Raw genomic sequence first — 23,964 nt, 5'->3', positions numbered from 1 at the left:
CTGAAGTATGAGCAAGAATGGAAGGCCTCTGGGAAAGATACCTGGACACCACAGGGCCCAGAAAGAGGGTGTGAAGAGAACAGAAGGCTTGATTCCAGGTCAAACCTGCTGCTCTGCTCTTTGCACCCTCTTGTTCCCTGTCACCTTCAGCCTGGACAAACACAGCGGCTGCAAGGGCTAAGGGGTCCAGGGAAAAGTACCCTGGCACAGGTAAGCAGAGAGTGATACAAACTGGTGAGATTCCATTTCAGAACCCAGCCAAGAGCACACCAGACAGAACTCTGCTCCACGAAGACAGAACTTCTGATCATTGTTAAATTCCTTGACCCAGGCTGCTCCCAGCTCACTTTCCTTGACTCACTGTGATCAGCGGGTGGAAGAATACAGTTGAGGGTCCATGTGTAAAGTGTAAAAAGACACGTCCCATTGTCACCAGTCATCATATGGGAGGTGTCACGGGAAGGGAGAAGGACAGTGAGTCTGAATTCCTATCCAAGTCACATCTCAATTTGGGGCCTCATTTTTCCCATTTGTACATAGGTACATTTGAAGGGTATGTAGTTTTTTTTTTTTTTAATTAAAGTATAGCTGATTTACAATGTTGTGTTAGTTTCAGGTAAACAGCGAAGTGATTCAGTTATACAAATATTAATGCACATATATACATATATATGTGTGTGTATATGGTATCCAGCTTTGATATTCCAAGGTGCCATGAACAGCCCATGTGGCTTGTGAGTCACTGATGTATCAAATCCAAGAGGAGGGAGGGCAATGGACAATCAGACCAGGACCATCACCCAGCAGTGAGATCTTTGCTGTGTAATGCACATCAAGTGGCTGGCAATGTACCATGTGGAAGAAAAATGATACATATGCTAGGCTTATTGAATGAATATACATACATGTATCTCTTTGAACATAAAACTATATATATGCATTTGTGTTTACTCCTCTTGAGGTGGAAAATTTAAAATTAGCATTGTGATGTCAAAAATGATGAAAATGAGGATACTCATTTGGAGTGAATCCTTCCCTCATCCCAGAGAGCAATCTCTAACTTCAAAACCCAGTAATCAAACATTTCTTCAAATCAAAGGTTTGCCCAAGACACTGTGGTCTTAACAAAAATAAGTAAGCAAGGGCATAATGTTGAAGGACAGCAAAGTTCAGTTGCTCAGTCGTGTCCAACTCTTTGTGACCACATGGACTGCAGCACACCAGGCTTCCCTGTCCATCACCAACTTCTAGAGCTTACTCAAACTCATGTCCATCGAGTTGGTGATGCCATCTAGCAAAAGCCAAAGCCGATTTCTCATATTAACTTTGCTTCAGTCTTTTTGGTCAAGAAGGGCATTTAAAAAAAAAAAAAAAGAAGGGCATTTTACAGCTTGAGAAGTGTCGGAAAGAATACTGCTAAGAGATAACTGAAACCCAGGACTGCTAAGAGGTAACTGAAACCCAGGTGAGTAGAGAAGATTGGAAGATAATAAAACTTCCAGGGATACAAATGCTCACAGTGCTTTGGGCCCTGCGCTCCAATTCCCACATCAATGACTTTGTCCCAAGGATTTTACATATCAGGAAAGGCACTGGAGGCAGAAACGACAAGTTCTAATTTTCAAAACTGAGAAGGAAGGAATTCCATAAACTATATATAAACAGTTGGACATCATGGCTGGCTAAATTCTAGAGTCAATTTTGAAAGAGCAGAAGCTGGGCACATTAATCTCAATTTTTTTCCTTCAAGGTCTCTAGACAGATTAGACAAATGACAGAGGTAAAGCATATTGGGTCATCACAAAGTCCCTATTGTCCTTATGTGGACAAGACGGAAACACGTGCCCTGAGTGTTAGGACAACAGCCAGAACTTGTCACTGGTTGAAGGGCCATGCCCCATAGTTACCGGCTGAGAATTCCCCAGGGCCAGAGGAGCCCTAACGGTGAGCTGTAGGCTTCTGACTTTGTATCAAACTATACAACAATTTTATCAGTAAAATGATGATAAATCATGCCAGTTTGCTTTTCAGATCTGAGATGATACTAAACTGAGAAGAAAAGTGAGGGAGTTTAGAGCCACAACCTGACAACATAGAGTTTTCTCCTTTCAAAATGGTCAAACCCTTTATTCAAACGAAACCTGATGCAGAAATATGATATGGAAGCACAAGGCCGGGGAAGCTGCTGTGCTTGAAACGGGACAGAACACCAAGTCCCCTCACCTCAGCTCCCTCTCCACCTTCCGGAGACTTCTCGGTGACCCCAGGGGCCCCGACACTCCTGAGGGACACTTTAACAGGAAGAAACTTAACAGTCATGTGGAATCTACCAAGGGCCAAGAGGCGCATAGCTCATCCTTATTTTTGCCTCCTAAGGTTAGAAGGAAAGGAATTTGTAGGTTCTTCTGCATGTGAGAAGGCGAAGCAGTACGTGCACAGTTGTGGGGAGCAGACTTCTCACTGCCGCTGAAGTAACTGTGGAGCAGTGACTCCACCAGACAGAGGGAAGGAGGCCCGGGGGCGGCGCGTGTCGCTCACTTCGGAGGCTGTACCTGAGCCTGAAGCTGAAAGGCCGTGTGGGCCGCCGAGGCAGTCACAGGGCCGTGGCCTCTGTGGGGGGACCGTGCGGCCCGGAGTGTGCTGGGCAGCCCTGAGTCTTGCCCTTCAGAGGCCAAGTGGGGCGTGTTCCCAGGGGAGGGCCAGGCACGGCTAAGGGGGTCCAAGAAACCTACCATCTCAGGACCAGGTGAACCAACCGGGGCTGTGGGCATTAAGGAGATGGAAAGTGAAGGCCTGGGAAAGACAGGATGTGGTAGCCGTTTTCAAATATTTAAATGGAAATCAGAACTTAGGTTTGTTCTGAAGGGCTCCAGAGAGCAGGATAAGGATACAAAAAATAGGTAAAAGATGACTGATGAGAGCTCCACCTGAGGATGACCTTCCCAGCTGTCAGAGCCAATTACAGACAGAATGGCCATCTCTGGGGAGACACAGGTCATGGTGTGTGCCTGCGGTCTGATTGGCAGGGCTCTGTCCCCAGGCTTCCATGTTTGAATAAGGAATTGGAACAGAAGCCTCATGATTCTGCAAAGCAAAGGTTCTAAATAAATTCCTATTTATACAGAACCCCAAACCTCCCAAACTCCAGACAACCAGAATATTTGTCATAATACTGAGTAACGACCAGTGACATTTATTAAAATGGCCCTAAGATTGTGCAAATTTTCAAAAGGACGCTCCTAAAGCAAGATGGATGATATCTAAAAGAAAGAATTCCAGGGGCGACTGCCATTCATTTGTATGCTATCCATGCTCTGTGTAGTCACTGTTAGCCATAACTGATCATTAATCTGGATGCTCTATTTCAAAAACAGCCTGGACAAAGCAGTTAACCACATCAAATGCAATTCCTTTCAAGCCTCTGCATCTGTGTATTTCCACAGTAGATACATTTATGCATATTGGTTCTTAACTGATAAAAGTACATGTAAACTTATGTTTTAGAAGACTGAGCACATAATACTTTTTCAAAAAGGCATTTGCTATTGGATTCATTATGTTTTCACAGTGTCTTCCAAGAGGAAGGATGATAGCTTGGGATAGTATGTGTATTCCTATGCACACAGAACGGCAATCCCAGTAACGTATCATTCTTGACGTTTACATTCCTGACTGCCAACGCTGCTCAAACCCTTTTCATCTCTCTCAGTCCCCACCCACTGGCCCTACCGCCTTCATGAACTGATCCATGAGTTAGGTCATATTGCACGTCCTGTGAGTCGCAGAAATGTGGAGAGGAGCTAGAAAGCTGTTTACCCACCACTACTGGGCATTGCCAACACTCTAATAACAAGCAGGGAGGTGTGTGCCTTTTGAAGAGTTGTTATCCCGAGTTGATCTCAGAAGTGCATCTTGGAGCATTTAAAAGAATCTGCAGCTTAAGTCACTGCCAATGGTCCCTTCGTAGTACGACTGTAGCTACAAGTTTTTTAACTATCCTCGGAGCCTAGCTTGAGTTTGACCAGATACCACTTACAGTACCCCCCCAACTCTAGAACCCTGTGAATCTGTTTGCAAAATAATATACTAAGATATTTATAGAGTCCCCAGGAGATACTTATATTTTGCCAATGTGCATGACAATTATGTCAATACTTGAGGAATTATTTTACTTTTATGTTAAAAGGAAGGCTTATTTGCTTCATACAATACTGTATAAAGAATTTCCTCTGACTTATTAGTCCATGATTGTTTTATAAAGGTATCCTTCCATGACTTCTTTTAAACATAAATTTACCTGGATTACATAAAGCGTAAATCTGATGCTCAAATTCCAGTTCACCTACATTTTCACAAACTCTACAGCATTGGCGGCTCATTTTTCCATCCAACCCCCGCCCTCATGCAACTGTGCACAGAGCAGAAAGGATTGGCATAGTGATTTATTAAGCACGGCGTCCAGTTCTGATTTCTGGGACACATTCACATTGAACAGAGCAAAGCAGAGCTCTCCATATGCTTTACACTCACAAATGTATTACTTGCTACAATCCACAAGTGTGAGGAATATTAGCAAGAAGCATACATTCATTAAATTGCTCCTTTTATTTTCCAAATATACCACGGTAAGTAAGAAATAACTCCAGAAATGAGGAGACTTGAGAATCTATATGTTCACAGTGTACAAACAGCTCAGTTCCCAAAGGATTACAGCAACGTTCTCACACACTTTGAAAATAGTTTCCCCCCAGCTTCCCGGCATAGCTCATTTGATCTTGTAGAATGAGGACTGATATAAAGACCACAAACACGAGACAGACTCCTCCGAAGCAGGAGGAAAAGTGCTCTATGATTTTCTCAATACTCCCTCCCCTTGGCCCTCAGAAACCCCTCAGGGACCAGTGCCTGCCCTGCGTGGCCACTGTAAATTCTACATCTGAAGCTGCGCTGAGGAGGGGGTCCCCCGCTCCATGTAAGAATATCTGGACACCCCTCCTTAATAAAGCTCAGAGGAATGCAAGCCCCATGGTCAGTCCTGGCATCAAAAGCAAACAGTTCCCCAGGACTTACCAGCTGCTCTGCTGGTTCTGTCCTGCTCAGGTGATGGTTCTGCTGTTCGTGAACAGACGATTGGCAGGTCAGGGAGCTGGGAGGAAATGTGATTTACCGCATCTGGTAGCAGAGAACAGGGAATACAATTAGGCACAGTGTTGAGAGGCCCAATGGATTCATTGCCGAGACAGCAGCTTGTCTGCCCTACATAATGGAGCACAGAGGTGGCCACTGGAAGAGAGGATCAGGGTGAACAAAGCCCAGCATTTGCCCAGTGACTGGTATTCAGTAGAGTAGCTGAGGCAGGAGAGATCCCGGCCAGAGAGCTCAAGCCCCAGAACAGCTCTATGTATGAAAAGATTCAACAGAAAGCTCTAGATTCTAAGAGCACAATGTGTTCAGGGGACAGAAAAAAAGAGGGAGCGAGATGGACTAGTGAGAGCCGTTATCAACTTGATGTGGGTGCGTTCTCAGTTGCTCTGCCGTGTCCAGCTCTTTGCAATCTCGTGGACTGCAGCCTGCCAGGCTCCTCTGTCCGTGGGATCTCCCAGGGAAGAATACTGGAGTGGGTTGCCATTTCCCTCTCCACGGGATCTACCCGACCCAGGAATCAAACCCAGGACTCTCACACTGGTCTGAGCCACCAAAGAATGGGATTGGGCCAAGTATGGGACTTCAAACTAGAAACATGGAAGACATGTCTTAAACAGAATTGGAAAACGGATTTGGGAGTCTTTCCTTAAACTGGAAATATCACTTTATGTGTCTGATTCATTCCAAAGATTAACAGGCATTAAAAAAAATTTCAGAATTTATCCCATAATTTTAGTCCTTCTGTCTGGTGTTTCAGCTAGAAAATCCTGAGATTCCAAACAGCAGCACCAGTGAAACACCATGAGCTCAGCTGCAAGAAATGTGGCCGTGCGGAAAAGAGAGACTGGCTCTGCTTGGGAAAATATCTTGAAAGTTCATTTGGGGAGATGGAAGCCACGGAAGTCAATAGGTGTGCTGAAGTATTGGAGGAGAGGGGGAAACCACTGGGGTGAAACAAGGGAAGAATCTGTGAACGCCCCAGAGAGCAGGGGAAAAATGAAGGAACATTCTAGAAAGCTGGGCTCTAGGTGATGCGATTCCTTCCGTGTACCACGGACACACCCCAGAATCCTGGAATGTCGATCACTGGTCAATGATCACGTCTAACTGCTTACCGCATATTTCATTCAATAGCCCTCAAATCATCTCAAGCTCAACATGTCCAAAAGGGAACTCTCATCTCCACTCATCTGCTGCTTCTCCCTACAGCGTATCTCAGCTCACTGGCACCACAATTCACCCAGGATCCTGGGCGGTGCCCCTACCTCCCTCTCCTGGTATCCAGTCAGTCCCCCAGCCTTCCCACATCCATCTCGTCCTCTGTATCCCCACTGATGCTGACTTAATTCCAGCAGGTTTCTGTTCTCTTTTTTAAAAATTTCACGTAGGAGAGGGCTGTGAACAGACACCAAATTAGGATGAGTTGAGTTCTGTACCGACGAGGCCACTGCGGACTCACATGCAGGCAAACAACCAAGGATGTGGTGACACTGGACCACCGTGTTCTCAGGGCAAAGGGAACGGATGGGGTGGAGCTTCTCTAAGAGAATGGTTTAGTCTGTATCAACCCTTTGGGGAGACAGAACCAGAAGTCAGGAGTTGGCAGGCAGGCCCTGGGTTGGAGTGAGGCTCAGGTTACTGTTTCTCCCTGGGGCCTCATGTGTGCTGGAGCTGGGCACTGGGTCAGGCAGACATAGCTGAAGGCCCTTCGCTGCAGGGGAGGAAGGTGGGCCTTTGAGATGATGCTGGGCTGGAAGATAGCCAGGAAGCAGCCTATAGAGACCCTCTGAAATGACCTGAATTGGAGCCAGGGCCTCAGAGTATGGTCACATGTCTGAAGTTGCCCTTTATTCTCCATGTTGAACTGCTCTGCCAGTGTTCCTTAAGTTAGCTTGCAGACTCTGCTGTCACTCTGGAGAGTTGTGGGAAGGGTCAGGACCCAAAGCCACAGAAGGCAGGACCAAAGAGAGCAATAGTTGAGGTAAAGCAGGGCCTGAGCAGGAGACAGTGGTCCAGGGGAAGGAAGAGCAGCACCATTTAGGAGATAAGAGAAGACCAGAGCAGATGTGCACAACTTCTGAGTTTCCCTGAGGATTTCCAGAAATCTGTGGAAGGGCAATCTCTGTAAGTCTGACTGCCTGCGTTCAAATGAGATGCATTTGAATCTCTCAAGCAATTAAGACCAGGTAAGACTTTGCAGACTGGTCACACGTGTCTGGTGCCTTCTATGCTATACATAGAATTTATAGGACATTTCTACATACTGAAAGTTTTAGCAGCTAGAAGTAAAAGCCACCTGCAGGCAGGGAATTCTGCACATGACTCCTACTGCTTACATTTCAGCCTCCCCCAGGAGGCAGCTCCCTGACAGAAGGGAGCAGGTGATGGAGGTACCTTTGCCCAATGGTCGCTGGCTACAGGTTCATGGACTACAGCTCTTATGGAGCTGGGGCTCCATGGTTTCTGTGCCTGATAAGAGGTGGCAGGGCATGGGGTCCAAGGAAGAGGATAGGGCAGCTCCTCAATATATCATTAAGTAGTAATTCCTGAGGCTCTGCAGCCCCGAGGGGTCTGATAGACCAACACAAAGAATAAGAAACAGGGCGCCCAAAGCTTCCTGGGGGCGAATTCCTTCACGTGGCCTCAGTCAGTAAACTGCCCTCTTCCTGACAAAGTCTGGGTGGTCTATTGTGCTTCTTCCTCCAACAGTCACAGAACAGAGAAGAAATGTGAGCCCTTCCCATTACCCAGCACTGCGAAAATCATCACCATGTGAAGAACATAAATAGCCAAAGTTAGAAAGAAACAAAACTGATGAAAACTCTCCTAAAATCATGACTTCTGGGCAAGTGAAGACACACTATGTCCCAACAATTGGCATGAGGGTTTTGATGCGGGAAAGGTTCCAGGCTGCCCCAGACTGGGATGGGGCGGAAATCTACAAAGTCTCAAACAGCAAGGACGAGACAGGCCCAGGACAGATGTTTACATTTGCCAGTTCTGGCCAAGGGTTTCACACCAGCTCCCCAACAGGTAAAGAACAGAGGTAGTTCTAGGTATATACTATGTGAAATATATACTTATGCAAAACACTGTGCCTATTTAGGGCAGTAAAAAACAAACCACCCAATCAATTTTGCCTCCACCATATGACAAGGATGTATGTGGGGTAGGGAGGAAGTGGGGGGGGATCATGAAGTACGTGGCCAAGAAATTCTACTCAGAATTAAAATACATTGCTCTTGATTGCCAAGGCTACCACGTAATCAAAAACCATTGGTGATCCAGCAGTCTAATATCTTTATTTCCTCTGAAAAGCACAGGGGGACATGTACAGGATACCTGAAGAGGGGTCATCATACAAGCACACACTAGCAGCCAACTCCTTGGCCACTCATCACGCTGGCGATGCTTCTGCTGACCTCTGCAGTGTCTTGTACAGTTTTATAATTTCAGCTGGACCTGGATTCTGTAATCATCGTGTTTCAAAAGTTGGGTATCTGTCCTAAGGCATTATTATTCTACAATCATTTTTTGTTAGGTCTTAGTACCAATTGGTTGAGTCTAAGAGGGTCTTGGTAACTTTGAAATCAAAGGAAGAGGAAACAATCAGACAGTTCAAAGTTCCTAAACTGGATGTGCTTCATGATGGGTTTTTACCCACAGAGTGACCTATAAACACTGACCACATTCTTGGAAGGATGTGTCCCCTCCTTCAAACTGCTTTCTTTGCTAACAGATGTGGTGTAATGGAAAGGTCTCCCCAGGCTCAGTTATAATCAGACATGGAAATATCGCCATCCAGGGCAATAAGGAAGATCATGGAAACTTTTCCCTGGCCATTTCTTGGGACCCCTGAGACTTTCGCATCCTCTTAAGCCTGAGTTTCACTCATCCTGTAAAAAGCAATGGAGGATAAAATCACAAGGGCTGTTTTTCTCTGCAGGCTCCTTTCTAAGTCATGACTGGATTTCTTACCACCTCTATGAACAACTTAGGTGAACAGATGAAAATAGTGGGAAGTACATGGAGCAGGAGGAAATGAGAGAAGTTCAGGGTGAAAACAAAAGAGAGAGAGTGCTGAGATGGCTTTGTGGATGCTTGTTAACGAGTCACATACTACATGGGTCTCCCCGGCCCACACAGCCTTCCCTGGGACACAGTGTGCAGGTTCCATCCCTTCCCTAATTAGAGAGAGAAGCCTAGGAAAGGTCCTGGTTTGAGAAGGGAAGAGAAAAAAAGAAGTGAAAGAATAAGAGGTTGATGTGCACGCCTCCGGTGTGTGGGTGTCTGTGGGTCCATGTCTGATACTTACTGTGTTACTGCTAATCACATGCATGACCTCAGGGGAGCCCCAGCATGAGGGAACTCCACTATCTTTCCCATGCTGCCACCCTAAACTCCCCAAAACAGCCAAGGCCACCTCCTCAGTCTATACTCCACCCCCAAAGCACAGAACAAGTGTCCTGACTTGTCTATACCCTAGAGAAAGTTGTAGAACTATCATAGGTCCTCTTCCTGGAGTTGCTGTGGGCTCGACTTGGACTTGTCTCCGAGCACATGCACTGGGATCATGAATTTAATACCTTCCCAAAGATCACCCAAGGGGCCAAAATTCATATCCCCTGCCTTTCATTTGTTGGGTAGTGGGAACCCGGACAAACCACCAGTTTTTCTTGTTTGTTTGTTTTCTGAAGTTAGAATTATCCTTACTGCAAGGATCTTTGCTAGACATTATAAGAAAAATGCCTTATCCATCTCTGCATTTTAAAATCTTTAACCATACATTTCCAAAAGACATTGGGAAAACACTGATGCCATTGCTTATTCTACCTCCTGCATCATCTTCCTGGTTTAGAGGCTGTAAGAGAGCAGACAATATCTGTTCCTTCTGACAGGATCTGGCATTTTAGGACAGGTTGAGCTAAGGGTCAGACTGAAAAGTGGAAATCAAGTGGTTTTCATGAGTTTGTAGCTAAAGTTGGAGGAGCAAGGTGAAAGCTGAGAGGCACACAACCTCAAATTCATCCCAAGGCCCCAGCGAAGGAGAGCAGGGAAGCAGGGGGCAAAGAAGGGGAGAGAGAGCAGAGGAAGGCCCATCTTGCCAGGATGGGGTTAGGAAGCCAGGGACCTGCTCCTAACCTTCATGTGCCCCCGGCCAACCATGCCCACAGGGAGAGAAGTTCTGTGAAGCCCTGGTTCCCAGGGAGGCTGGAGAAACTGCGGTTTTCTGATTCAAAGTAAAACCAGAGGCCTTAGGAAGGTTTCTTAAACATCAGATGATGGGCTTCTTATGTGTATTGTTACCTGGAGACCTAACCACCAGTTCCAGTGGGCTCAACCCTGCCAGGGAACTGGTCCTGAGGCTGGTGCTCTGGGCTGAGTGTATTTCAAGAGAGATCCAAGCAGTGAACCTTGGAGACCAAACGGGAAGGAGAAGAGCTGGGCCAGCAGTCTAAGACGAGGAAGAGTTGGTCGAGAAGTAGTCCTTGAAGAGGAGAGACAGAGGAGATGGGGGCATGGCCCTCCTGAGCATTCGCAAACAGCGCTCCCCTTCTTTCTGATGCCCCTCCAAACCAAAGCAGCATATCTCCCAGGGAGCCTGTGTTAATGAGACCCACTAAGCTGACAGATGAGGACATTCAGATACAGATGAGAGAGCGCTCATACTTACCTCCATCCGCGCTGGAGAAGCTCTGTGGAGACAAAAGCAGGGCAGGGAGTCACTATACACGTGGGGAGATGACCCTTCACTCATTCAGTCCTTCTTTCTCCCGCAGAACTTGACTGTGGTAGGCAAACCCCATGCTCTCTTTCCTTCTGGGAAATTTGTTTGGGATCCCGAAATTTAAGGGAAAGGTTTACCTTTTGCACCTTATTTACCCTAAATTTCTCCCAGTAGACATTTATTTCAGTTATCCAGCAAATACTCTTGGTTGTGCTGGAGAAGCAATAACAGAAAATCCCATCCTGTAATGAATGTGTTTAGACTGCTTTCCTATCACTGCTGGGTACCTGAGGAAACAGGAGTTGTAAAACAGAGGGGAGGGCGGTCCTGAGTTATTCAGAACCTGCTGCATTGTGGATTCTCTCTTTGCTACACAGAACCGTGTGTTTTCATAGACAGGCATACCTCATTTCATTGTGCCTCAATATTGCTTTTTTTTTTTTTTTTAAACAAATGGAAGGTGTCTGACAACCCCCAGTTAGGCCAATCTGTCAGCACCATTGTTCCAACAGTATTATTTTTAATTAAGGTATGTACGTTGTTTTTTAGACATAAGGCTATTGCATACTTAATGGACTAACAATATAGTATAAACATAACTTTTATATGCTGTGGGAAACCAAAAAATTCATGTGACTCACTCCATTGCAATATTCACTTAATCTCAGCGGTTTGGAACCAAACCCGCCATATCTCTGAGGCATGCCTGTGCGGTAAAATTTCATGTTTCACTGACACTTTCTTTTTTGGGATTCATGCCCATTTGATACGGTTTTGCTCCTGGCCTTTTTATAAAAGAAAGACTTAAAGCCACGGGGAGTCTGTTTAATCTGCTTCATAAGAATTGGTTTTTAGACCAACCCGCCACTCGCAGCTTCCGAGACGGCTCTGGTCCTCACACATCTAGCCCTCACTGCAGGGTGTGTGGTCCCGGCTTCTCACCCACACCAACTGGCCTCTTCTCCAGTTGGCACTGTCATGGTGTGCCCGCTTCCCCAGGGGTATAACTGAGAGAAATGACATTAGTTTCCTTCACCTTCTGAAAGTCCTTGAAGGATTTTTCTGTCTCCTTTAGCTTCTCTAGGATGATTTGCTCTTTGGCAGATATCAGGGACTCTTCACTTTCCAGGGCTTGTATTTCCTGCTCCAGCCTGGAAAACACACAAACGGAAGACAGGTTACTTTCTCTTCTGGCCAGAGAGCAGCTTCTTCCTGTCGGGTGCCTCCCTGGTGGTCTCCGTCTGACACGATGGCGTGGTACCCGGCCAGGCTTTGCCTTACAGAGCAGCCCATGTTGCCGCCTTTGCCACTGAGCAGACACTGGTCAAAGGGAAACCACGCAGAGTTGGGGCCACCCAGTCACTGCTACCGCTTTCCGGTACTCTTTGCTGCCTTCTTTTCAACTGTCTTCTCCTGTGCATTCTTAATTTGGAGGTAGATATTTTTCATAGCATGGCTTCCCAGGTGGCTCAGTGGTAAAGCATCTGCCTGCCAATGCAGGAGACTTGGATTCATTCCCTGGTTGGGGAAGATTCGCTGGAGAAGGAAACAGCAACCCACTCCAGTATTCTGGACTGGAAAACCGCATGGACAGAGGAGCCTGGTGGGCTACAGTCCATGGGGTTGCAAAAGAGTTGGACATGACTCAGCAACTAAACAACAGCCACCATTTTTCATAGGTTAAGATATACTATCTGAAGGAAAACAGCTTCATGTTCTGCTATCTCGTACTAACTGCTCTTCTGTCAGGCAGGCCAAAGGGTGAAGAGCTGGTCTTGCTCAAAGGAAATATGTTGCCACGACAAGGCTGGTGGCTAGTGAACCTGCTCTCGCCTTCCTCGGTGGCCTGACTTCTCCTGCCAAGAAGAGAGGAGATGGAAGGGACTGATACAACTGCCCCTACTCTTCTGGAACATTCCTCAGTTTTTACAAAACCTATATATTTTCTGAAAAGGAAACTTCAGCACAGCCTGGAGACTCTGGGAATATTCCAGAAGAGCAGCTACACTGAAGTTGTGAGGGAGGCCTTATCAGCTCTATTCTTTCAATGAAATGACTGTAATAACCACTGAGCTTTTCTTGAGTACAAAATCTGTGCCAAGAGCTAAGCCAAGAATTCACGTGGATTGTTGTAGTTAAACTTCCTTATGACCCTATGAGCAGGGAATTCCCATTTTACAGATGAACTCATTAACGCAAGGCAGGGCTAAGGAACTAGTTTACTGGTACAGAGCACTGAAGCTAGGGTTTAAGCCAGGAAGTATAACTCTAGACCCTGCTCCTCACCGTTGTGCCAAACTCTGGTCACGTGGTACGTCACTAGAGTACTTCACATACGCCCGGCCTTTTTACACACTGGGTATGTTGACTTAAATAGGGCGGTACTGTAATGTACCGATGCTTTGGGGTTATGAAGGGATGGGTGTTCCCCTACCTATAGGACTCCATACTATGATGCTTCCAAATCATTTAGTCTGAATTTATTCATTCATTCATTCAACTCTGCTTTTGCTCTCTTCCTCCTCTGTCATGTTGGAAGCTTTGCTGCAGAACGTGCCTGCCTATGTTTGTCCTTCTCCTCCCCCTTTCCTCTTCTATCTTCTAATCTGCTGCTGGGAATCGGCTAACCAGGTCTGTTAAACTGAGACCTAACCTAAAGCGTTCAGAGTGAGATCTTCTGAAGAGTAAGGTAAAGAATCTGCCTGCAATGCAGGAGACACGGTTCGATCCCTGGGTTGGGAAGATCCCCTGGAGAAGGAAATGGCAACCCATTCCAGTATTCTTGCTGGGAAATCCCCTGGACAGAGGAGCCTGGTGGGCTACAGTCCATGGGGTAGCAAAGAGTCAGACATGACTAAGCGACTGAACATGAAGACAAATGCTATAACTGTACTCCCTCCAGATGAACACAGCTTCAGATATACTGACCACTTCCCTCACAGTACAAGTGGCAGTTCTTTCCATGACTAAGATGGCCCTACAGTATCTAGCCTCCTAGTGCCTATAAGAGCCTCTGCTCTTAACAATGTGCCCATTTCACTTTATGCTTTGGTTAAACAGAGCTACTCCTTATGTGCCCATCTGTGACCACTGATTTGCCCTTCTCCAGAAAATCCATCTCCAAACACTAGCCACTATTGAAATCTTAGCTCAGATACCACCCACCTCATGAGGCTTTCATACATTCATCATCAGGAAATAACAATATCAGTGGTCTTATCAAGTCCACTATATGTTAGAGCATTGGTTTTCAACCAAGGTGCTTCTGTCTCTTAGGGCATAGTTGGAGATGTCTGGAGATATTATGGTTGTCCGTTACTCAAGCAGAGCAGAGTTGGTCCTACTGGCATTTAGGGGGTAGCAGTTTATAAACACACTACCAAGTACAGAACACCCCCCACAATAAAGAATGATTTGCCCCCCTAAAACCAACAGGGCCAAGGTTTAGTAACTCTAAACCCTGCATCAGAGTATACATAAATTATTAATTTCCATTAATAGAGTATAAATTCACCATGGGAAAGGCATGAACAGTCAATACAAGTATGTTGAATGAATGATAAAAGATGAATCAAGTTGCAGAAAGTCATATAGCTCAGCCAAGAGGAGATCTTCAGGTTTCTGAGAACAGGGTGAATTCTTCAGCAAGCTTTGACTTGAGAGGCTGTGTGTGGGCTGAGAGGCAAACAACCTAGAGGAGAGGGCCAAGCAGCATCGCTAGATAAACAGAGATATAAAGCTTTGCTATTCCAAATGTTTATTACATCTTTTATTGATACATACATCTGTGTCAATTACTTTGTGAGGAATCAAGAAAAGGAATAGGAGCATGGAATAGGGATAACTCAAGTGACCTAAAATGGAACCAATTCAATGGGTAGGGGGGCTCCGGGCTAGAGGTTTCCTAGAGATTGGCCAGGTGAGTTTTGAGCAGATTTCATTTGAATCTCAAAAAAACTGAATACCTCAGCAGATCTCTAGAATGTGGGTTGACTCCATTATTCTCAAATTCCCTCCCTTCCCCCTGCACCTTCATGGGAAAAACATACATGTCCTCAACCACTGATACTGGTCTTGGCCACATGATTTGCTTTGTTCTCACGGGAGGTGGGACATGCTTCCCTGCTCTTGACTTTGGGTGCGGCCACGTGACCTGCATCAGCCAATGGGATGTTAGCAGACATGATACAAGCAGAGGCTTGGGACATATCCACCCAACTGGGCTCGTCTTCTTGAGCCTCTTCTGGCACCAAAAGAATAGCTTCTCTGGGCAGCTGCTGTTCCTTCAGCCTGAGCCCCGGAAGGAACACGTGGGGAGTAGACAGGAGCTCAACCCAGAGTCAGAAGCCATGGCCAGTCATATCTGCAGCTTCCATTAGAGCCACTCAGCTAAGCCCAGCCCAGATTAGCAAACACCCAGTCTTCTCCTCACAGAAGAGTGAGAACATATGATTTTTGTTTTGAAGCACTGAGTTTGAGAGTAGTTTGTCACAGAGCACTATTTTGGCCAATAGCTAAGTGACACAGCTCAAATATGTATATGTTTTATATATACACATTATATATGTATTATATTATTATACCTCCTAATGATATATATTCCAATAGTATGTGTTCCATCCACATATAAATATATGTGGGCTTCCCAGGTGGCACTAGTGGCAAAGAACCTGCTTGCCAATGCAGGTAGATGTAAGAGATGAGGGTTCAATCCCTGGATGGGAAGGATCCCCTGGAGAAGGGCATGGCAAACCCACTCCAGTATTTTTGCCTGAAGAATCCCATTGACAGAGGAGCCTGGTGGGCTACAGTCCATAGCGTCACAGAAAGTCAGACACAACTGAAGTGATGTAGCATGCACACATGCATGCAAATATATGTGTATGTGTGTGTGCGTATATCCTAATAATACCTGAAGCTAAAAGATTAGAAGAACTATAAACTACCCTCTCCCCACTTCCCTCAATCCTCAGAGAAATCAAGAAGAGTACAGGGCACCCATTCACAAATTTTAACTTTGAGAAAATAGGAAAATATCAGTGGTGGTTATTTTTGGGTAATGAGACACTTTGTGTTTTTAATTTTCTTCTTTTTAATTTTCAATATTTTTAATATAATTTAAAAAATCAGATATTCTGTATCTAGGCAAAATAAAAACAATAAATCACATTTTAAAAATGCCACCTCTGGCCTAGCACTGAGAAGGCTGCCCTTCGTGGGCTGTGGCATCAAAACGGAGCTGAGGTCCAGTGGGGTGTTAAAATGAATACAACATCAACTGACACTTAGTTCTACCAACACTGATGGAGCTTATCTGGCTGGACTCAGAGTCAGGCACTACAAGGGATTCTGTCATAAAATTAGGTTAAAAATTTCTGACTTAAAACAAAAAGGTTGACTCTAAGTAACTCACTACTCCCAATGAAGCAGCCTGAAGTGATTAAGAATTCTCTGTGATGTGATGCCCAATGGCTGGCCTGATCATCTCCACTGCCCAGGTCCTATTGGTTTCAAGGCACTTGGCTATACAGCTCAAGTGCTAAAGATTTGGGTCGTGATACTGCGTAACTGAGAAGGAACATAGGGCGGGAGGAGGGGGGATGGAAAAAAGCAACAAAACTAGGCTTTCAAGATAAGGACAATTGAGTTTAATCCAAAGGGAATGAACTCAGGAAATCTACAGTTTGTATATGTCTAAATGAGTCAGATACAAATAGCAGATTTCTCTACAAATGCACGTGTGGGCACTGGAAAGCCCAGACTGCCATCTTTCCATGGAAAGCCTGAGTCACAAGCCTGAGGAGCTTCCCAAGAAACCAAGATTCATGGGGTTAATAAAAGTCATCCCAGTTGGCTTAGAAATGCCAGTGTTTTCCAGCTTCATTGACCGAAATCTAATGCAGACTTCCCAGGAGGAACCAAGGAGATACTGCCCAGCTAAAAATAAAGAACAGGCAGGAAGTGTAATTTACACTCAAGGCTAACTGAGGCTCTTTAGGCTGAGACAGGTGTACATAACAGCCCTTGACCAGCTTGCTTAGTTTCTCTGGAGGAAGAAGCAGACTGTAATAGACAGTAAAGACCGGTGATACACTGCAGCTGTGCACGTTCAATTTACCGGAGATGAGGTTGTGATCCTGGCCAAACGGTCTCATAAAATCCAACCTAACCCCAACAGACCTTTGTCATGAGACAATACAAAGAACCTATGGTGCTATGAAGTGCATCGATCATTCTCTCATTCAAAATCTATTTATACATCCATCTGTCCAACTTAATGCAAGCACCTACCTTCTAGCAGGCACTGCGCTGAACATCAGGGACAGAAAGCTTAATCAGCTATGGTGTCTGGTCGGGGGACCTCTTAGTAAAGTAATGAGAACAGTCAAGTAAATGCATAAATTGCAAAAGAGCCCACAAAGAGCTGAAGGAAAGAATAGCAATTTGGAAAATTGTCAGTTCTGCTGGGGAATGTGGAGGGACTCCAAGTTGCCTGTCCCAGATCTAGTCTCCCCTTCTCCCATGCTAACTGAATCCTTATTTTATGGGGGATGGGTGGCAATGTACCCAGCTGAAAATTTACACATCCCAGCTTTCTTTGCATAGAAAGGCGGCCATAGGACAGTTTTGGCCAGTGAGCTGTATATAGACATTTTGGGCAAGACTTCTGGGAAAGCTCCTTAAAAAGGGGAGAGTTGATTTAAGTGGCACTTGTCCTTTCCCTTCTTTCTGCCTAGTACAGGGACCCGGTGCTAGAGGGACGTACTAGCTTCCAGTTGCTGCTGTAACAAATGACACAGACTTAGTAGCTTACAAAATATCAACTTACTATATTACATTTCTGCAGGTCAGAAGTTTGACAAGGATGTCACCAGGCTACAGTCACGGGGTGGCAGAGTTATGCTCCTTTCTGGATGCTCTGGGGAAGAGGTGCTTCCTTGCTTTTGCCAGCTCCCTGAGGCCACCCACAGTCCTTACCGCATGGCCCCTTCCTCCACTGTCAAAGTCAACAAGGCTGTTGTTCAGTCATCGAGTCCTGTCTAACTCTTTTGCGACCCCATGGACTGTAGCCCTCCAGGCTCCTCTATCCATGAGATTCTCCAGGTAAGAATGCTGGAGCAGTTTCCATTTCCTTCTCCAGGGAATCTTCCTGACCCAGGGATGGAACCCACGGCTCCTGCCTTGGCAGGTGGATTCTTTACCACTGAGCCACCAGGGAAGCCCTCAGCAATGCTGTAGCTCTCTGACTATTCTTCCCCAGTCACATCTCCCTCTGACTCTCTTCTGCCTCCTCTTCCACTTTCAGAATCCTTATGGTTAGATTGGGCCAACTCAGATAATCCAGGGGAATCTCTCTATGTTAAAGTCAAATGTTTGGAGACCTTAATTCCATCTGTAACCTTAACTCCCCTTTGCCATGTAATCTAACATAATTACAGGTTCTAGGGGTTAGGATGTAGATATCTTTGGGGGTCCATTACTCTGCCTACCATAAGGAATATGATGCTATAGGCAGAGTTGTCACCTTGTGTCCATAGGAACAAGAGTCTGCTAAGGGTGCCTGAGTGTACAGAAACAGAGAAATTGCCTGGGTTCTAGTTAGCATCCTGAAGTGACTACACCAGCTCTGGACAGTTCACTCCAGATTTTCTGCTATGAGTTTAAGCCACTGTTGTGATCACAGCTAAATGCAATTTCCTACAGATACAAAGTGGTGAGGAAAACTTGACTGAGTAACTGTTATGTTAGCTGGGCCTTGAAGGATGCCTTCATCAGGTGGAAAAGAGAAGAAAACGGGCCAGGCAGAGGCGATAACACAGGCTGAGGCCCAGAATATCATATGTCCCTCCCTCACCCAGGAGCATGTGGCCTTGCATAGCCTTTTCAGGGACTGCACACTCTACCCTCCAGAGGACATGGTTCACCAAGATGCCTCAGAGAGGCTCTCAGCATCCAGGTCCCTCATCCCCACTGCTCACTTTGTGCTCTCATTCTGCTGGGCCTTGGATGGCCCAGAAATACTTGGCCTTCCAGGCCCTGCGGGGACCCTCCCTTCCTTCCTTCCTTCATCTTCAGTGGGAGAAAACGAGGCTCAAACAGAGAGATGAGAACAAAAGAGGGGGCCTGGGCCACTGATTCTCTAGCTCCTGCTTGCCACGATTCTCTGCAGTATCTCTGCCTGTTTAACTCACAGGAGCCAATCAGTGTTTCCTTTGCATGGGCATCTCTCAGTTGAATGCAAAAGGTGCAAACTAATACAGACTGGGTTTCCAACAGTCTAACCATTTGGGGAAGGCTTTGCCAATAAACTCAGGTGTATTCCATCTTTTCTTTCTGCTGCTAAGTCGCTTCAGTCGTGTCCGACTCTGTGCGACCCCATAGACGGCAGCCCACCCGGCTCCTCCGTCCCTGGGATTCTCCAGGCAAGAACACTGGAGTGGGTTGCCATTTCCTTCTCCAATGCATGAAAGTGAAAAGTGAAAGTGAAGTCGCTCAGTCGTGTCCGACTCTTAGCGACCCCATGAACTGCAGCCCACCAAGCTCCTCCGTCCATGGGATTTTCCAGGCAAAAGTACTGGAGTGGGGTGCCATTGCCTTCTCCAGATAGTGAGAATAATTGTTACAAAACTAAGAATTCTAACACTGTTTTTGTTATGTATATATTGTATATATATATGTATAATAATGAGGAGCACTGTCAAGAGCTTACTATGTGTTAAGCACTGTTCTACCTGTTTCACATGCATTATGATACTATATCTTTATATTCCATCAAACAAGAATTCTTTCTCTTTCTTTACGCAGATGAAGGACTGAGATACAGAATACTACTGACTGGTTCAGGGTCACAATCATAATGAGGCCAGGATTTGGACCCTGGTACTGGAGAACTAGTCCTAGAGAATCAGGACTCTTTGCCATTGCTTTCGGCTACCTCTCTAGGATCACTTTCTTCTTTTTCCTCATTTCCTCAAGAACTCACAGTGCAACACAATGGATTTTTCATGCTCATAGAACCACAGAAGATCACGCTGGAGGTAGAAGCCATTTAACCTAATTGATTTCCAGAAACACAAAGCTCCTAAATTGTTCTCCACCCAGGATTTCTACTTGAAATCCTCTGCACACAAAGAACTCACCACCTCTCAAGGCAGCCCTTCCCTCTTTGGACAGTGCTGACCATCAGCAGTGGTCAGTGAAAGTTGACCAGCTTCCACTCATGGTCTGAGTTCCAACCCTTGGAAGTGCAGAGGTCAAGTTTAGCAAACACCATGACTTGCAGGGGCTCCACTTGGGAAATGGGAAAACCAAAGGCAAATGGAACTTACTATTCAGTGGGGAGCGTGGATGATATGAATTGGGGCCCAGCCTCCTGGGTGACTCAGATGGTAAAGAATCTGCCTGCAGTGCAGGAGACCTGGGTTCAATCCCGGAGTTGGGAAGATCCCCTGGAGAAGAGAATGGCAATCCACTCCAGTGTTCTTGCCTGAAGAATTCCAGGGGCAAAGGAGCCTGGTGGGCTACAGTCCATGGGGTTGCAAAGAGTCAGACACGACTGACCAACCAACAGTTTCACTTTTTAGCGGGATGGGGGCTGGTGGGAAGAGTAGAAGGGGAAAGGGTGGAGTGACCAAGGGGAAGGAGGACTTCTGGGTTCCTCATAGAACCAACTCAGCACCAGCTAAAAGCTGAAGTGAGAGGAGCAGTAAACAAACATTTCAGGGACTTCCCCGGTGGTCCAGTGGCTAAGATTCCACTCTCCCAGTGCAGGGAGCCCAGGTTCAATCCCTGGTCAGGGGGCTAGATCCCACATGCCAGACTTTAGAGCTCACGTGCCACAACTAAGACCCAGGGCAGGCAAATAAACAAACAATTAAAAAAATATATAAAAAGAAACATTTTCACAAAATCCTGGGGACTCTAACTACATTTCTGAACAAGGTCTGAGCAAGACCAGCCTCTCCCTGACAATGGACCCTTTATAATTTTCCTGTCAAGGGACCTGGGCCCGGGTCACAGACATAGGCTGTGAAGAGGTCAACCATTGCTGCTCAGGTGACATGTATTAGAGATGCGGTAAATTCTCCCAGAATAAAAAGGAGATGCTGACAGACTGGTCCACGGTGCTGAATTTAGACCGGTTCTTTCCCCTAGAATTGCAATTTCATAGTTGAGCAGTCAAGTGGGGGGTACCTGTCTGACCAACCTGCCAAAATAAGCACCTCAGGGAGAAAGTTTGCTCCTCAGAGGAGAGGAGAGCTGCCTGTTTATGCATCCAGCATGAAGCAAAATGTAAAAGAGGCTGCGAATTGTTCACCAAGACCCACCCTCCCCTTCTCTCACTGCAACATAATCCCTAAAATTAAGCTGGGCACAAGCCACAGAGAAAAATGTCCACACTCCTTAGCATCTTTTGTGACCACGGGCAGCATGTTCTGGCCAAAGGGATGTAAGTCAAAGTGTGGCAAGCAGTTTCTAGAACCTTCTGTACCCCTTTCCTCTTTCATCCCTTCCTTCATCCTTCTGCCTGAAATGCAGAGATATGCGGGTGAAGCTCTCACTGCCATCCTGGACTCTGAGAACAGACAGGAGAGGGAAAAGCTAGAAGAAGGCTTGGTCCCTAAGGGCTTCCCAGCTCACGGCCACCAGAGAGTGCTTGACAGCCTACCTATGGATTTTTCCTGGAGTGAGAAATAAACATCTTGTGTAAGCCACTATGACTGTGGGTCTTTGTTACTTGCATCGACATTTAATCCTAGGTGATGCAGTTTACCACATATTGTTGAATTTTGAATGAATTGCTTATAGAAGTATGCTGAGGATGTGGAGCCATAGCTAATCACAGCCCAGAGCTTCATAATGTCTCAGCAGCAAAAGAGGGGGAAAAAATGAACAATCGCAAGGTTTGCAATCCATTCCTGCTAATCAGCTCTTATAAGGTAGGGCTTGCTTAGGGCTGTGCTTCATCCTGCCCCATCCAAAGCCTTAGCGGGGAAGTTACCACTCTGCGCAACGACAATCATCCAAGTCTTAGCACCTCTGGTATGCTGGGGCTGCGATGTTTGTGTCAGCCTGATGCTCACAGCTTCTGCCAGCTGGATCGTACCAGAAATAGCCAGGACTGGGCTGTCCACACATTTGAAAGACCGACCCAGAAGAAAGCCTTGCAGCAGAGTAAGCTAATCACCCCTACACAGGAGACTCAACAACACAGAGCTTGCCTACGACCCTGGAGTTCTGGTTACAGAGTGGGATCAGAAGACATATTATATAGGTGGTCCAGAAGTGAGTGAGGTGACAGATGCTAAGATGGTGGGCATTACTAATTTCACCTGACCAGGATCCCTGCCCCTTTCCTTTGGGGAAGAGCATGCAGCTCCTCCACTGGGAAACAGTTTTTCTGGAGTACTTTGTGGATTTGGTGAAACTATTAATCAAAGGGTCCCACATTCCTGGCCAAGGAGTAGGTCAACTGGACTCCTGTTAGAAATCTGCATCTTGGGAGGAGTAACCCAAGAATGGGTAATAAAGGTAGGGGCGTGGATAATCATTCCTACAGCAGGATTCTGAAGACTGCCCTGTTAGTTTTTGCTGCCTGGATCCTCAGTTCTACCTGGGACCTGATTATGTAACCCCTCCATTCTAAGAATATTTAGTTCTATCTATCTAACCATCCATTCATCTATTTATTTATCTATCTATCATCCATCCATCTATCTGTCTGTCCATCCATCCTTCTCCCTATCTATCTATCTTAAGAGCTTTCTGTTTCCGTATTCCAGGTAGGACACTGGGCAGAATACTGTCTCCTTTCACACAACTAGATGCTATAAAATTCATTTTCCACATTTCAGGAAAACAGTGCACTTGTTTCTATGGCACTCCCCAAATATTTTTCATTTGTGACTCAATTTGCAAGGAGACAGTTTCCTTTTATTTAGATGAGTATATCTGGAATCACCACAGATCATTTGGTATTTTACTGTGAAAAAGGTTAATGGCCTTTAAATAAACAGAGGATTTCCACTTCTCCTTGTGAAAGAACAGGACCTTCCTTGACTGCAAGGTGTCAGTGGAAACTCAAGCTCGTTTCATTTTTTCCCCCTTCGTCATCACGGAGACAGAAATATGGCCGAGAAGAGAATGGTGCCTTTAAGAATTCCTAAAGTGTAGCTCATATCCTTTCCCCTGTTGAAAAGTTTCTGGTTCCCCACCATCTCCTTCCCGAATCTGACTGACCTTCTTAGGATGGAAGGTCACACCCACTATGGTCTGCTCTCACCCCTTCCCAGCCTTACACGTTCCCGTGTCCCAGCCAGAACAGAGAGCACGCTGCTCTGTGAAAAAGCCTGGACTTCTCTCTCTCTCAACTCTGTCTCCTGGAAACACACCTGATAATCCAAGCCCGAACTGTTGCCTTAGTAATGTTTTTCTTCAACCCACTCATCCTAATGTGTTCACTCCTTCCCAATCCCCATCATGGCATCCTTAGAGAGCTAAGAGCATCCTTAACCCTCTAAGATACCTGGGATACCTCACCTGGTATTGGGGCATTAAAAATGTGTCCATCCTCCCCAACCCGACCTGTGCTACCCTCTCTGAGTACAGGCTTACTGAGAAATAGGACAATATTTCATGATTTTATTACTGTACAATATATTCTTTTTTCCCTTATATTCTTTTCTGTATACAGAGAAGCCCGATACATGGTTTTTGAGTGAATGAAAAGCAAAGCAAAGCAAGAATACATTTTTAAGGGATTCTACAGTGAAACTAACTTGGAGATGGTGCTATTCAATTTAATCTTTAAACTCTCAGCTTGGTTTTGCTACTTTCACCACTCCCTCAAATGTATTAAAATTTGTATATTCATTGGAAAAAATCAATACTGGATTGCTTTCTATTTTTATCTGAGTGAACTGCGGGGACATATTAGCACTTTTCATTACTGATGTTGGTACAATCAAATTTAATCCCAAGTAAATATGAATGAAAATCTGTCAGTTTTTCTTAGCCTCTGGAAACCAGCCTATTCTCTTCCTGTATATTTAGCTCATCTGAAATCACATGGCTTATACTGTCAGAATCTA

At 45.7% G+C, this 23,964-nt stretch overlaps 1 protein-coding gene across 5 annotated transcripts in view; it reads right to left on the bottom strand.

Moving 5' to 3' along the window:
- Positions 1-23,964, bottom strand: part of PALM2AKAP2 (PALM2 and AKAP2 fusion) — a 492,701-nt gene that overhangs the window by 215,171 nt on the left and 253,566 nt on the right. For 3 of the 5 annotated variants that reach the window (XM_043453110.1, XM_043453108.1, XM_043453111.1), the window contains 3 exons: positions 11,910-12,024; positions 10,820-10,841; positions 5,071-5,172 (listed from right to left, as the gene is read on the bottom strand). In XM_043453110.1, coding sequence (XP_043309045.1) covers positions 5,071-5,172; positions 10,820-10,841; positions 11,910-12,024 — 239 coding nt within the window. The remainder of the gene's footprint in view (positions 1-5,070; positions 5,173-10,819; positions 10,842-11,909; positions 12,025-23,964) is intronic. The other 2 variants (XM_043453115.1, XM_043453107.1) reach the window with 1 other exon arrangement.

This window comes from Cervus canadensis, chromosome 30 (assembly GCF_019320065.1).
Source record: "Cervus canadensis isolate Bull #8, Minnesota chromosome 30, ASM1932006v1, whole genome shotgun sequence".
In the NCBI taxonomy this organism is placed as follows: domain Eukaryota; kingdom Metazoa; phylum Chordata; class Mammalia; order Artiodactyla; family Cervidae; genus Cervus; species Cervus canadensis.
The sequence above is the reverse complement of the archived record's forward strand: the minus strand, read 5'-3'. Positions and strand labels throughout refer to the sequence as shown.